The 14,430-nt window shown below is 36.9% G+C and overlaps 1 protein-coding gene across 2 annotated transcripts in view; it reads left to right on the top strand.

The window, feature by feature from the left end:
• Nucleotides 1-14,430, top strand: part of chas (chascon) — a 31,273-nt gene that overhangs the window by 2,471 nt on the left and 14,372 nt on the right. The window contains exons 2-5 of one of the 2 annotated variants that reach the window (XM_017174519.3): nucleotides 1,354-1,526; nucleotides 7,882-7,963; nucleotides 13,128-13,297; nucleotides 13,773-14,051. In XM_017174519.3, coding sequence (XP_017030008.1) covers nucleotides 1,467-1,526; nucleotides 7,882-7,963; nucleotides 13,128-13,297; nucleotides 13,773-14,051 — 591 coding nt within the window. In that variant the 5' untranslated portion in view covers nucleotides 1,354-1,466. Of the gene's footprint in view, nucleotides 1-1,353; nucleotides 1,527-2,672; nucleotides 2,816-6,943; nucleotides 7,964-13,127; nucleotides 13,298-13,772; nucleotides 14,052-14,430 lie in introns of those variants that run through there. The other variant, XM_041774919.2, reaches the window with a different exon arrangement.

Genomic DNA, 14,430 nt, shown 5'->3' with positions numbered 1-14,430 from the left:
AAGCAAAGTTATTTTTCTCGGTGTCTTTAGATGATTTGCCTTGACGGCCATCGTTGAGCATCGTAAAAATCCTCCGATTTCGTAGATCTGTTGACTCCAAAACCCCGTTTTCTGTGTCAACAATATTATTGTGTTTAAATCTGTCCGTTTCTGTTTCGGTTTTTTATCTTTTTTTTTTTTTTTGTTTTTTTTGTAATTTTACGTATATTTTGTGCGGTTTTTGTTTGTTTCGAGAACGCTTGAGTTGAACGTTTCATTAACAGGCGGGGGCGGGCTGCCCCGCGAAGGCGTTCCAAATGCTTCGGCCATCGGGGCTCGAATGCCAAAAACGAAAACTAAAACTCATTTTGACCAAATGCGTTCGAAACTATGCGGCAACAGCGAGTGGGCCAGTTCAAAGTTGTTCGCTTGTTGGCCTGTTCGAGAGCAGCAATTATCCAAATGAGAAGCTGGCTAAAAAGCTAAAGATCGGCGAATGCACGGGGAATCGGAGATCGCTGATCGGAGAAGTGGAGGAGAACTCTAAAACCAAGCCAAGAAAACTGAAAGAGTAACGGAAAGTTATTGGTCTTTATTATGGGGATTATCCTTTAGCCAAGATATTTTTAGACAAACCTCGTAAAAAACAATTATGAGAGCCTTTTAAAAGTTTTGAAATTTCTGAAATTTGTATGTTTAAATGGTAGTTGCATAAAACTTTAAATGACACATATCTCAGAAGAGTCGGATTTTATTTATTTGTAACAATTCATCTTAAAATTCCAACGAAGTTAGTAAACATTTAACTGCCTTCAATAATTTGTAAAGTTAATCTAAAGCAAATTAAAACTTTTAAGAAAAACCCTTGGGTTACAACCATTAAAAACGACAAATAGAAATAACAAGTTCACAAGTAAATATGAAAAATGCCTCAATAATAAACCATTTAACACAAGTTTGTTGTGTGGAGATCGATCTTAGCCTTACTTACTCAACTTTTCCCTTGAATTAATTATAGATCAAACAATAAACGAGTCGATAAATTCATTTTCAGCAAGATTATATAAACTGACACGTTTTTTTTTTAAGTTAAAATCAAATGAGGTAAATAACAAATTTTGCAGGCCTTCTTTTAGGCGAAACTAGAAATCCTCAAATGCGGTTCCAAACACGACTAAGCCGAGACCCCAATCAAAAAATTTTTATTTAAAACAAAAAAAAAAGCTTAACAAGTGAAGAAATGTTCAAGTTTTTGGGAAAATTTTGTTTAATTATTATTTAAAGTATTTTTATAATTTATTACACATTTTTTAAGTATATATTAGTGATTTTTATATACTTATATATTCTAAATCTCTTTTTATCGCCACGCAGAATTTAAAGAAAACACTGTAAGGAAAACTCATTTATTTCAACAATATATTTGAATATATTTATGTGGAAAATCTAAACAAAAATAAAATAAGGAAAAGCCCCCTGCAGCGGCCATGGCTCTAAGCAAAACTATCAAATCAAAAGCTGGCGCCAAAGACGAGCAAAGCGAACTGGTGAGTCTTAACCCCTTATACACTTGCCCCCCCACAACCCCACTGCACACCATACACACACACATCTACATACACAAGCCACTCACAAGTACATTGCTCGCCAGTGCTGATCTTAATTTTATATAGGAAAACTATTATAAAATATTTGATAATTTGAAAAATCGAAGAAAAAGTTTTTTACTTATTTTTTGGGGAAAATCCAAATTTAAAATATATGTAACTCAGCCAAAAAAGCGTTTTTGTCTTAGTTTTTATACGGTTAAAAAATGTGCATACTCAATTTTAACCCCTTATCAAAATTCAAGTTTCTGCCTTGCATGTCTAGATCGACATGACTGTTGATTCTGATCACGAATATATGGGACTTATAGGATCGAAAATGACTTAAATAATGCTTTACTAGTTTGTGACTGAAAGTATAATACCCTAAAAGGGGTATAAAAACTACAAAAATATTGAAACATTGTCTTAAAGAATACAATATTTGTAAATTATAGAAAAAGTATGGAAATTTACATTTCTTATTATTGTAAAAAATCTATTAAAATATATTTATATATATATTTGAGAACATTTAACCCAACAAAAGCCATGGAATTTGGCAGCACTGAGCGTGGCACTCATATACCCATATACCCATATACCCATATACTCACCTGAAAACGTACTCACATTCGGGCCAAGATAATCGCGTAAGATGGCTCAGGTAAAGCTCGCCGTTGCGGGCAAAAACAATGAATGGTCGGCAGCGATGTTGACGTCGACGGCGGCAGAAACAACAAAAACAGAGGGGGTAAAAAAATAAGCGCTTTCAGCTCAGGTGTAACAAACTAACGGTGCAGCTCAGCTCAGCCCAGCAGTCGCAGACGCGCCATCGAACACACCGCTCGCGGATCGCGCGCGCTCTCTTTCGGTTGTCGGCTTTCCGTTTTAACAGCTTTTCAGTTTTTCCGTTCTTTTTTTGTTGTCGCAGTTTTTCCCAGCTTCGCGCAGTTTTCCCTCGTTTTTCCGTCGTCGGTTTCCATTTCGTTTGGCGCTTCATTTAATACGACCGCTTAAATGAAAACAAAACCCCCGAAATTAAATATTGCAACGAATTAAATCGTTCGTTTTTTTTTATGTTTTTAATTTGAATTAGTTTTTTTACTTTTTGCGCGCGTTGCACTTGATACGTTCATTTTTTTCGCGTGGTTTTTTTCGCTAATTGCCTGAATGGCAAAGGCAAAGTGCAAAGTGTGACAGTGCAAGAGATTGAGAGCGAGAGTGAGAGGGAGCGAGGGTAGAGAAGGGTAAATACACTTAGCGAAAATCGAGTTTTATTATGGGGTTAATTTTATGATGAATATAATAGCAGACTGCAGTTTTTAGAGAAGTTTTATGTGGGTTTTTAATGTCCTTATTTGACATGATTATTAAATTATTAAAAATTTAAATATTTTAACAATTGTTTATTTTAAAATTGAAATAAATATTAGATAATAAATATTAATAGAAAATTATAAGCATTTTTATTGAATTATTAAACAACAATGTGTCCTAGAAAAAGCCTGTGTTTTGAATGTAGAAATTGATGTGAATATTTAATTTAGGTTTAAATGTATATATTAAAAATATGTTTTTCTGTTTCAAAAATCAGTTGATTTCAAAATAAATTAATGGTTAAAATTTTAGGCATATATAATAGGGCTTTAAATTTGACTTAAGCTTGTGATTTCTTAACTTGGCAAATAATAAACTGATTCTGGCCTTCACTTATCAAGAACTGGAGTTCCTTTTAGTTCAATATTTAGTTAATTCCTTTATTTCATTATTTAATAAATTCATATAATTTTCAATATTTAATTAATTCATTTAAATTAAAGGCCTGCCTAAGAACTGACTACTGGCTGTACTATATATTTCTTCTTCTGTGCAAAATTGGAGTTATAAATGCTTGAAATATATCTATTTTTATACATATATGTATGTACATATATATAGATATTTATGCGACCCATTCCCGTTGCCAGATCGTTGCGAATACGTGCAAAAAATTAATCATTAACTCTGGGGGCCTTTTTTTTCCACTCCACTCCGATCTTTTCTTCAAAGTTCGCCCCGAGTCTCTCGTAGCGTATCTGTTTTCTTCTCTACTTTTTATTGCTACATTCGTTGTCGTGACATTTGTTGTTGTTGTTAATGTTGTTGCTGTTGTTATTGTTGTTTTCTGCATATTTGTTTTGTGTGCAATTTAAGTTTTGTACCTTGCATTTGTTGCTATTTTGTTTGATCTTCGTGGTCGTCGTCGTCGTCGTCGTGTTGCTTCATCCGCACACATAAACCCACATTGGGCATCACGTCGCGTATACGCAATGTTGGCCCAGCAAATTAGTTCTACCATTGACGCAATATTTATTGCAATTTCCCCATCCGCCCCTGCAAGTTGGAAAACTCGCAACTCCCCCGGCATTTTGGACAGGCCACGAAAATATTTTCCCACCATTAAGAGGCCCCCAAAAGTCCGAGAGATCAGGCAATATAACAACAAGGCCTGAGAAACACTCACATATAGCACAAATCATAGACTGCACACAAAGTGTGTGTTTTTGGGCATTGCTGTGCACTGTGAAAAATTAGGGGGTGATTAAGAAAAGATTATAAATTAATTATTTAATTATTTAATAATTAATTTCATTAAGAAACTATAAAGTAAATGGTTAAAATGGTGTTGTATAGTAAAAAATATAAATAGTATTGCTTTAAAGGAAAATTATTGAGATTTAATAGATATCATAGGGAAATCTTTTGAAAAATTTAATTGAAATATAATATAACAATAACTCTTTTTAGTTTTTATTTTCTGCTTAAATAATACACCACTTTAATGGAATTTCTTGCATATAACAATAATAATAATAATAATATTTAATATTTCAAAAAAAGCTAGAAAGTTAAGGCTAAAATTGTGATATAAAGTAAAAAGAAAATATTACTTTTAAGGGAAATTAATGAAAGTTAATATATATTTTAGAGAAACTCTCAACAAAAAAATGTAAATAAAATATTTTAGATTACAAGGACAGGTTTTTATTAATTAGCAGTTTTTTAGGATTTCTTCATCAAAGATAAATATATTTATTTCTCTCAGTGCCTGCAGGAGTGAGGGGTTTTCTTTAGCAGCAGCAGCAGCACCCACAACTAATGCAGTTGTTGTTGCTATTTAGCTGGCATTATTATTATTATTATTATTTTTATTATTGTTATTAATATTGTTACTAGTGCTGCGGTTATGTGTGGCTGCCTTTTTGGAAAAAAAGAGTTTTGTTGTTCGCTGTTTATTGTTGTCTTTAACTTGTGTCCAACTTGTTTGCTCTGCCGCTGTGCCTCTGTGTTTGTTGCGGGTGAACTATTTAAGATTTTCCTTCGTTTTTTTTTCCTCTTCTAAATGGAAAACCTCTTTTTTTGGCCCGTCTCGCGCGCTTTTTTTGGACAGCGGCCACAATTCAATGTCTTTGTATGGCCAAAAGGCGTGAATTAAATGCAACTACAACATGCCACTGCCACTGAACGTGGCGGGGGTATGTTATAGGCGGGAAGGGGATTTTTTTTTTTTTTTTTTGGGGAGGGGATTGGCTGGGAGTTGTTTTGGGTATCCATTCGTCGGCGTCGCTGACCAAGTGCGTGACTTGTGGGCTCGGCTCGGCCCCACTGCAACTTTGTGGAAAGACTCCATGTGAAGGAATACACTGGGGAAAAATCGTTTTTACAAAATATAATAATATAAATGATAATTTCTTAAAATTCAAAATTAAACCGTGTAGGTTTTATATGTATTTATTAAGTACTATCATGGAAAATATCATTATATCGATATTACATTTTCTTTTACCTTTTGCTTTGCTTTTAGATATTTGCTTACAAATTCCTACTCTATTTATATATAATTTTTCACCTGCCCTATTTTCTCGCTGTGCATGGCTGCCGTTTGCTTTTGGGTCAAGTAAAAGGCATTTCGATTGCATTAGGAATTGTCAAAGTTTGCCACAAAAAGCTTAGCCAGCTCCAATAGCCGGCTAACTGAAAATTCAAGTTAGATTTTTCCAAGGGGGGGTGGTGACTCACATAATTTTTTTACTTTGAGCGTAACCACCCCACTCCCTACCCTCTACTTCTATGTGTTCAACAACAAAAGAGGAGGCATTGCCTTAAGAAGAGCCACAAAGTCAGAAGCTTCTCTTTACAAATATAATTCTTTTACCTTTTTCTGGCTGTGGCTTCTGCCAATACCTTTTACAAACACAAAACATCGAATTTGACCGGAAGCAATTACAAAAATGGCCAAATTGCAGTCACAATTAATTCTGATTGTTGTCTTTTTCTCTGTTGTTGTTGTGGCGGTCTGACGTCAGTTCGTCAGACAGTCCAAAAATCGATTGCTAAAAACCGAAAATAGCAAAAACCGGCAGCAACACACACAACACACCCAATGGAGATTTATTGTCCGAATGCCTAATTATTGATTCAAGAATCGTTTTCCCGCTGGTGACTGGTTAATGGGGGAAGAGTTGGGTCTTTGGTCTGAGAGAGGAAGCCTCTGAAAGTTGGCATTTGTGCGGTTAGAACAGTAAACAATTGAGGCTAAAAATCAAGATAAAGGTTATCAAATTACAAATTTAACCTGAAAATGTATAGTTAAAAAGTATTTTTATGAAACGAAAACATGCTTAAATCAAGTTAGTTCCTTTATTTTATTTTCTATCTAGTATTCACCAAGCTCTACATTTATTTATATATATTTTTTCATAAGTAAGGTTTTTGTTTCGAATTTTCCCTTATAGAAAAGCCGGGTTCAGGGTTCAAACCCGAAAAAGGCCTTTACCGCTGGGTCCACTGATCATCTGACCTTTGGCCGCTTGTTTTTTTTCTAAGCCCAGTTTGTGTCTGAGTTTGGAGTTTGAGAGCTTTTGTTTGTTTTCGAATTTCCATTGCCCTTTTTTGTGGTTTATTTTCCACGAAAAATTAAGCCACGACCAGGAGAGGCCAGTGGGTGGGCGTCTGCGTCAGGGCGGGATTTACCAAGTCCACAAACGTATAAAACAACACACAGTCTGATCCATTTATGGCCCTCGGCCGGGGCTTTCGGCTTAATGAGCTTTGCAGAGAACCGTTCTGGGCTTAACGCTTCGCGGATTTAACGCCCACAAAGAAGGGCGGGTAGTTGCCATCATTAAACTTTAAATTATGCACAAAATTTTGAACAGAACTTTATAAAAAAATAAAGAAGAAACAGATTTACTAAATATTAAAAATATAAAAAATAAATTTTAATTTGGAAATTCAATACCTTTCTTAGACTTCAGTTGGTTGTATTAGTTATCATTGGCGCTCTCAATCTCTTATGGTTTTGTCACTCAATTCGGGTTGGTTTCTTGGCCTAGAATCTGGTTGTGATCCTCGCAAGCTGGAGCCGTGAATCGCGCTCTGCGATGTGGTGCGAGCTCTGGTATTGCCGCCGAGCCACACCACAAAAGGGAGCTGGAAAGGAGACTGAGACAAGGATTGCAAGTGGAACTAAAACTAAAACTGGAAGGAGAAGTCGGACTGGGACTGGAACTGGGACTGGGATTGGGATTGGGACTGGCGGACAGAAAGCAAATGTAGTCGGCAGTTAGAGCAGGAGCCACCGTTGCCACCGTTGCCACCGCCAGATGAGCCAGATGATCGAATGGTGGTGATCCTCCTACTGTCGCCATGCACATGCAGCCGCAGCAGCAGCAGCAGCCACGCCGCCCACCTCCTCGATCCCATCCATCAGCAGCAGCATCAGCAGCAGCAGCATCACGTCCTTGTCCCAGCACCCGCACCGTCCAAATCCGGTGATTCGCCCAGCAGCAATGAGTCCTCATCGGCATCTACCGGCGACACAGCCATTCCGGCTGGATACCTGCAGCTGCACCAACAGAAGCAACAGGAGCAGCAGCAGCTCCTACGAAATCATCCCAATAATTCCCACCAGCCTAGTCATAGTCATAGCCCAGCATTATTACTGCCCGCCGGCAGGTGGCTACCGTTGCCCTTGCCGCTGCCCCTCCCCCTGCTCCAGCCGGCGAATCCAGTGCCCAAGCCACCGCGCACCCATGGCATCCACTGGCATACATCGCCGTATCCCGTTTATGCCGATTATCCTACCTATCAGCCGCATCCTGTCGCCTCCGATCTACCGCCGCCCCCGCCGCCGCCGCCACCGGCAATCGTCTTTCGCGTGCAATCATCACTGCCCAACGGGGGCTTCACCAATGCCACCACCACCACAACCACCACCACTGACTACGTACGTCACGTGACCCGCGTTAACTTTTACGACATTACTTCGCAGGTCGAATTCGAGCCCAAAGATGATGAGGAGAGCAACGAGGCCACGGCAAGCAATTGCGATACAGAAGCTATTACCAAAGAAGGTGAGTGACTGTTAGCTAACCGCTGGTTAGCTCTGATCTTTAAAGAAACCTTAGCTTAGGTAAGTTGGCTATCCTGTGGGCAAGCCTTTCCAGTAGAACTAAACTCACAGTTAGGATGAAAGATATTATTAGTTATGAGTTAGATTAAGTTAACCGCTGGTTAGTCCTTATCAATAGAATAAGTTCTCAGTTAAGAACAAGATAAGTCCTTAACATAAACAAAATTACTGGTTATGTTTCTAACCTTTACCTTTACGTTAAATGGAAAAATCAGTATAACCCCTGGTTAATATCTAAAATTTAATATTCTCCTTGAAGCATCTATACTTATCAAATAGCAAAAGTTTATAATAAAATATAACTTTAATCTTAACAATTGTTCTCAAGCTAAGAGATAATACTATTAGCAGTTCATTTGAAAACAACAGGTTTTCGATCAGTATTATAATTATCGTAGACAACGCCTAACGATCAGTGACGAAGTGGAAACGACAGATCTTGTCAAGACACTGCTGATCAATCGGAACATTCTCTCAGCTTGATTGCCCCTGCATTGATCGTGGGTGAGCCAAACGAGTGACATCATCATTGGCATCGGCATGTCCAAGCCTTCAAACATTGGCGAACAAATTGCCTCCAGCGTGAGATCACAGCCGAGATCTTGATGGATCGATATGCCAGTGGGGATCGACTGGCATTGTCACTCGATTACTCACTCGATTATCGATAGCTGATGGATCATTTGGCAGGCAATCGGTTGAAACGGAACCCATGGATTTTTACAATTAAGGCGAAATGAAGAGATCTTTGGGATAATCAAACGCAGGATAATCAAACGCAATCATTACAAAAATATATTTTTTTAGGGTTTAGTACGGCGAAATTGTGCATTCATATTACATTTTTCACAAATTACGCATACGACCCGTTACCGGATATCAAGCTTCAGATTATTTTTAAAAATTTCTTTCTTAAAAAAACATTGAATATGTTTCTGTCTTCACTACAATTAATCATAAAATAATACATTTTGTTGAGCTTACGAACAACTACATTTTCCTACATTACGCATACGACCCGGTGATCCCAGCAGAATGTTGGATAATAGAGTTTTTTTTAATTTTTTTTATTATATATAATCTATACCTCTAAATTGAACATGTTCACGTCTTAAAATCACCAAAAAGATGTATTTTTAAGGCCTTTATGGCGAAGAATTGCCCATCCTGTGAATATGTGCGCACATTACCCATACGACCTGGTGCTTGTTAATGGATTTTAAGCTTCAGATGTTTTTTAAAATTTTAAAAATTTGAATTCTTTTAATTTTATCACTTTACCTACATATAATAATCCAAAATATATATTCTTTTTGGGCTTAAGGACAACTAATTGTTTCTAAATTACGTATACGTTGCAGCAGGAAGTTAGGTTATAGGGATTTAATTTTTTTTAATTAATTTTTATATTATATATTTATGTACATATACCTCTAAACATCACCAAAGAGATATATTTTTAAGGAAGAATTTATGAGGAAGAATTGCCCATCCTATGTACATGTTCGCACATTACGCATACGACCCGGTGGCCCGGCGAAGATGAGAAATGAAAGTGAGCTGGGAACGGATTCCATTTCCATTTCCATATTCATAATTCATAGTTCAGCTGTTGCTGCTGCTAATCCTCCTCCAGCTCTCCCAGCCTTGCCAATTATATACAGTTTTATTTATACTTACATGCTTGCCATACAACTGCATCTTGCGGAAATCATAGAAAGTTTTGATTTAATTATGTGATTAACATAACACAAAGGCGCCACAGCTAGCAACAGGCAACTTGCAACTTGCAACAATAAGTCGATTACTACTTGCTGCAATCTGAAAAATGTATGCACAGCGCAGCAGTAAAAAACGTGTAAAAATTAGAAATAACAAGCTACCAAACGGCAAACAGCAAAATGCAAAATGCAAATGCATGGAAAAAAAGGCAAGCGAAAAGCACAAAATGATCCAAGGAAAATGTGCACAGATTTCCCACGTTAGCGAATCATTAAAAATCAACTCGCGACGCGACTTGACAAGCCATATGCAAAAAATTCCCCCCGAAGGGGTTGTCCATGGGGCGGCGGAAAAGCAGCGGGAAAATTATAATAATTGGTGCACCACCTAGCGACACCACCTAGGCTGACACTCTGCCCCGCTGGAGGAAGAAACATAAGATGTATAAACCATATACAAAATATATATATATATATATATATTACAGACATTGGAAATACTTATTATTATTATGAGAATGGGCTTTATTTTTTTCTTTTTCTAGTGATAATTGCTGAAATAAATATAAAAAACTTAAAGCTCAGCATTATTTACCATTCAACAAATATTAACACTTGGCATTTAAATACACGCAAGGCCGTATTAATTGTGAGAACTTTACAAGTCCATGAATTGGTTATAACACATAAATAGTTGAAAAACATTTACTGATTTTTGGGGTTTAAATAAAAGTTAAATAATAGGAAAATTTAAGAGAAAATGAGGCTGGATACTGAAGGTTAAAGAAAAGGTTTTTATGGGGTAAAAACTTGTTGCATATTACAGTTTTAAATTCTTCAAAGAAATTCTTAAAATATATATGTACATAATTAGTTCTTTGAGTTTATTAATGCTAAAAATATATTGCTTTTTGACCTTCAAAAATATATTTCAAGTATTTAATTTATTAAAAAATTTTAAATATTCGTTAAAGTTTGATTATATTTTCGGCTGTGCGGTTTTTCTTTTGGTGTTTTTTCCATTATTTTCTTTTTTTTTGTTGAGGGGTGTGGCAAGTGACAAGTGGCTGGGGGCCACTAAATAACAAGGCGGGAGATGGAAATCGATGACAGGGGGGAAATCAATTGACGGGCCATAATCGATACCACAATTAGTTCAAGTGCCGATCGGAGCCAAAGATGTAATGCAATATAGTAGTATCTGGGCAAAGCTGTGGAAAGACCTGCTGGAAAATGCTGGCAAACAGATCGAAGGAAACCAAAGGAAACCGTATGGAAATCGAATGGAAATCACAAAAGATGTTGGCAAGAAATCAAGTCAGAAATTGAGGCTTGTTAAGTGGGCGTGGCCAGGTAACATAAATTCACATTAGCGTCGTCGCAATCGATTGGATCGGTTTCGGTTTCGGTTTCGTATCGAACAATTGCACCCGCCAATATACTTATAGCCCAACCTGCTCCCTTTATGCTTTTCCACTTGGCCATTTTCAGCAGGTTTTTTCGCTTCAGTTTTCCTTCGTTTCGTTTGCTTAATTGTGATTGTTGTTGTCGATGTTGTTGCCCATTTATGAAGTGGTTGTTGGTTGGTTGGTTGGTTGGTTGGTTGGTTGGTTGACTGCCCTGATGCAAGGGAACCCCACCGGCAGCAGCAGCAGGGGGGGAAAAATGCTGAGGGGGGGAGGAAAAAGGGTACCAGCAGTTGCAACAATGCGGATATCTATGTATATATGTATATGTGTGTCTAGTATGAGCCAATGATAAAGATAAACAGTCTGGTCAGGCAAATATATATAGTCGAACAATAGACGGAGAGGCCTTGTCACAGGGCAGCCTCCATTATAACGAACTAGGCAACAACTTTTAAATAAAATATTTAAGTTAATGAATTCTGAATTCAAGTGTCAGTAAGCCAACTTTAAAAAACTGGAATTGAATCATCTATTTTGATGAAATTTCCCACCGCATTAGCTTCTTCTATATTAGCCAATCCTTACTGTAGTTCGATCGACTGCCCAGCGGACTGCAATTGCAGTCTCGAATTCACTGCAAGCCGCGGATTTGGACTCAGATTCAGATTCAGACAGACGCCAGACAACGCGACGTCTCGTTTCTGTGCTTCGGTTTCGGTTTCTGGCGATGCCGCTGCAAATGCAGATATAGTCGCGATTATATAAGCGACCTTTAATGGTCCAGCGATCCCGATGCAGCCGCCGGAGCCGAGATTTCACAGATGGAGATGGAGAAAAGCCAAAAGACGCGGACATGGACGTGGACGTGGACATGGATGTGGACATGCAGATGGAGCTTGGGAGCAGGCCAGACACGGCGAGAAAAAAAACTAGGCTTAACTTCCACAAAAAAAATATATACATATTAAACCTAAAAATAAGTTGCAAAAAGTGGACTTTGCTCAAGTATACAATATGTATTTAATAATTTCTGATTACAGTTTTTTATTAATGTTATATATTTTTAATAATATATTAATTTAATATTTAAGTTGTTTTTTTATAATATAATTTTTTCTGACTAAACCCACAAAAATGTAGGCTTAACCTTAAATAACTACTCCCAGTTATTAAAATATCACTTTTCTTTATATAAGAAAAAAGTGGCAACTCTGAAACGGAATATAAGATCGTTAGAAAACCCTATTTTTTTTAGTATAAAAACAAGTCAAGTGGCATTACTGGCATTACCTAGGCTCCCAAATTAAAATTTTTACATTTGTTCTTACCACTTATTTGTTTATTAAGAGTTAGAAGACATTTATTATAACACTTTTCTTAAATATAGAATTTTTTTGTTGGGCTGGCATCACTGGCTAAGAGAGAGAGAGAGAGAAGAGTGTACAAAGTACAGTTAGCTTGGGAAGCGGAGCGACCAGACCAACTTGGACTTGGTTACGTAATTTGGCGCGATCGCTGGAGCGCTTCACGCCCCTCCAATGCTAACCAAGTCCCGAGTCCGAGTCCGAGTCGGAGTCTGAATCCGCGTCCGACTTCTTCTTTTGTTAGAAGCGGAGGAGCGGGACAGATTGGCTCTCGAAATGGGCATTAGCCACATGCAAATGAGGCAGGCATCTGTTGCAACATTGTCTTGGGCAGCAGAATGTTGGTGCCAAAAACTAAATGCATTCCATTGGCCAACATCTGTCCTGTCCGAAAAGTTTGGCAGCAAAAAAGCTCCCGGCAAAGAGCTTTGATTTTGGCCAAAACCCACAAGCAATTAACACGCAAGAGCTTGGCCAATTGTAGTCGCCTTTTGGGAGGCCATCAAAAAATATGGCCAAAAGCTGCCACTTCAAAACCAATCACTTATAAATTATATCATATATTTAGTTAATTTATTTAATATGTATTTGTTTTACTATATATATTTCAGAGGAGTGGATAACGAAGCGCAAGACAGAACTCACAACCACCAGACAGATCGAAACGAGGGTGAAACGGCAGGTGAAGCTGCAGGATGGCAAGGTCATCGAGGACTCGGGCCCCATTGTCTCCACCAACACCACCGAGGACACCGATAAGCAGGAGACAGAAACTACCGAGGTGAGTTTCTTAGATTAAATTTAAAATTAATTTATTAAATAAACAATTGTTATTAATGTATAAATAAATATATTTCATTTCATAACATAAAATTTACAATATATTTACGATAAATTAAGGGATAAACTCTTATCGCTTATAAATCGATTTAATCGATATTAAAAATCTAAGCGCTTTATTTATTTATTTTTTTTTTTTTTTAACTTTATCGGTAAAGCCGTATATTTCTTAGATCAATTTTTAAATTAATTTATTAAATAAGCATTTCTAATTAATACACAAAATAATGTAAATAATACAAATAAAAATAAATAAAATTTACAATATATTTACGTTAAATTAAGCCATAAACTTTTATTGCTAATGTATCGATTTCATCGATATCCAAAATCAAAACGATTTATTTAACTATATTTTTCAATATCAATATATATCTTGGTCCAAAAATGCTCTAAAAATATATTTCGCCCCCCAGAAACGTGACCTTGACCTGCCCGACGACCTTGATGGCAATGCCCAATTGATTGACGTGGCCGCCCTGCAAGCGGGCGCCGATAACGAAACGCAGTTGGCCCAAATCCAGGAGGTATTCGGACCCGCCGAAGGAGCTGGAAAGCTGGTCAAACGGATGGTTCCCAGGCCGACGGATGGTCTGGTGCGTCAGGTGGACGATAAGCGGGTAATCTCCCACGAGGAGATCAAGGACTACCACGAAACGGAGGATGTCAAGCACCTGGGTGACTTTACAGACCAGGTGAGTTTCTTATATATATATATACTTTTTAATAATTAAACAGTAAATCGGGTAATTTATCTCTTGGGTGGTATACAAATATTTTTTCAGTTTTTTCAAATTAAGAGAAACTTTAATTGTACACTCTCACTTTGAAGCTATATTTTAAGCAAGATCACGATTATTAAATACGCTTTATCGCACGATTTTTTTTATCAGTCTTAAACTTATTTTTATGGCTTTAATTATATTTCCGCCTTTTCGTTGCCAGCTATTCGTATCAAGTAAAGAGAAATGTTTTTTATTCCACATGTTTCTATTTCATTTTTTAAGGGGTTATTTTAAATATATAAATATAAATATTTTATATATATAAATAATTAATATAAAATAATTTAGT

This window comes from Drosophila kikkawai, chromosome X, assembly GCF_030179895.1.
Source record: "Drosophila kikkawai strain 14028-0561.14 chromosome X, DkikHiC1v2, whole genome shotgun sequence".
Lineage (NCBI taxonomy): Eukaryota > Metazoa > Arthropoda > Insecta > Diptera > Drosophilidae > Drosophila > Drosophila kikkawai.
The sequence above is the reverse complement of the archived record's forward strand: the minus strand, read 5'-3'. Positions and strand labels throughout refer to the sequence as shown.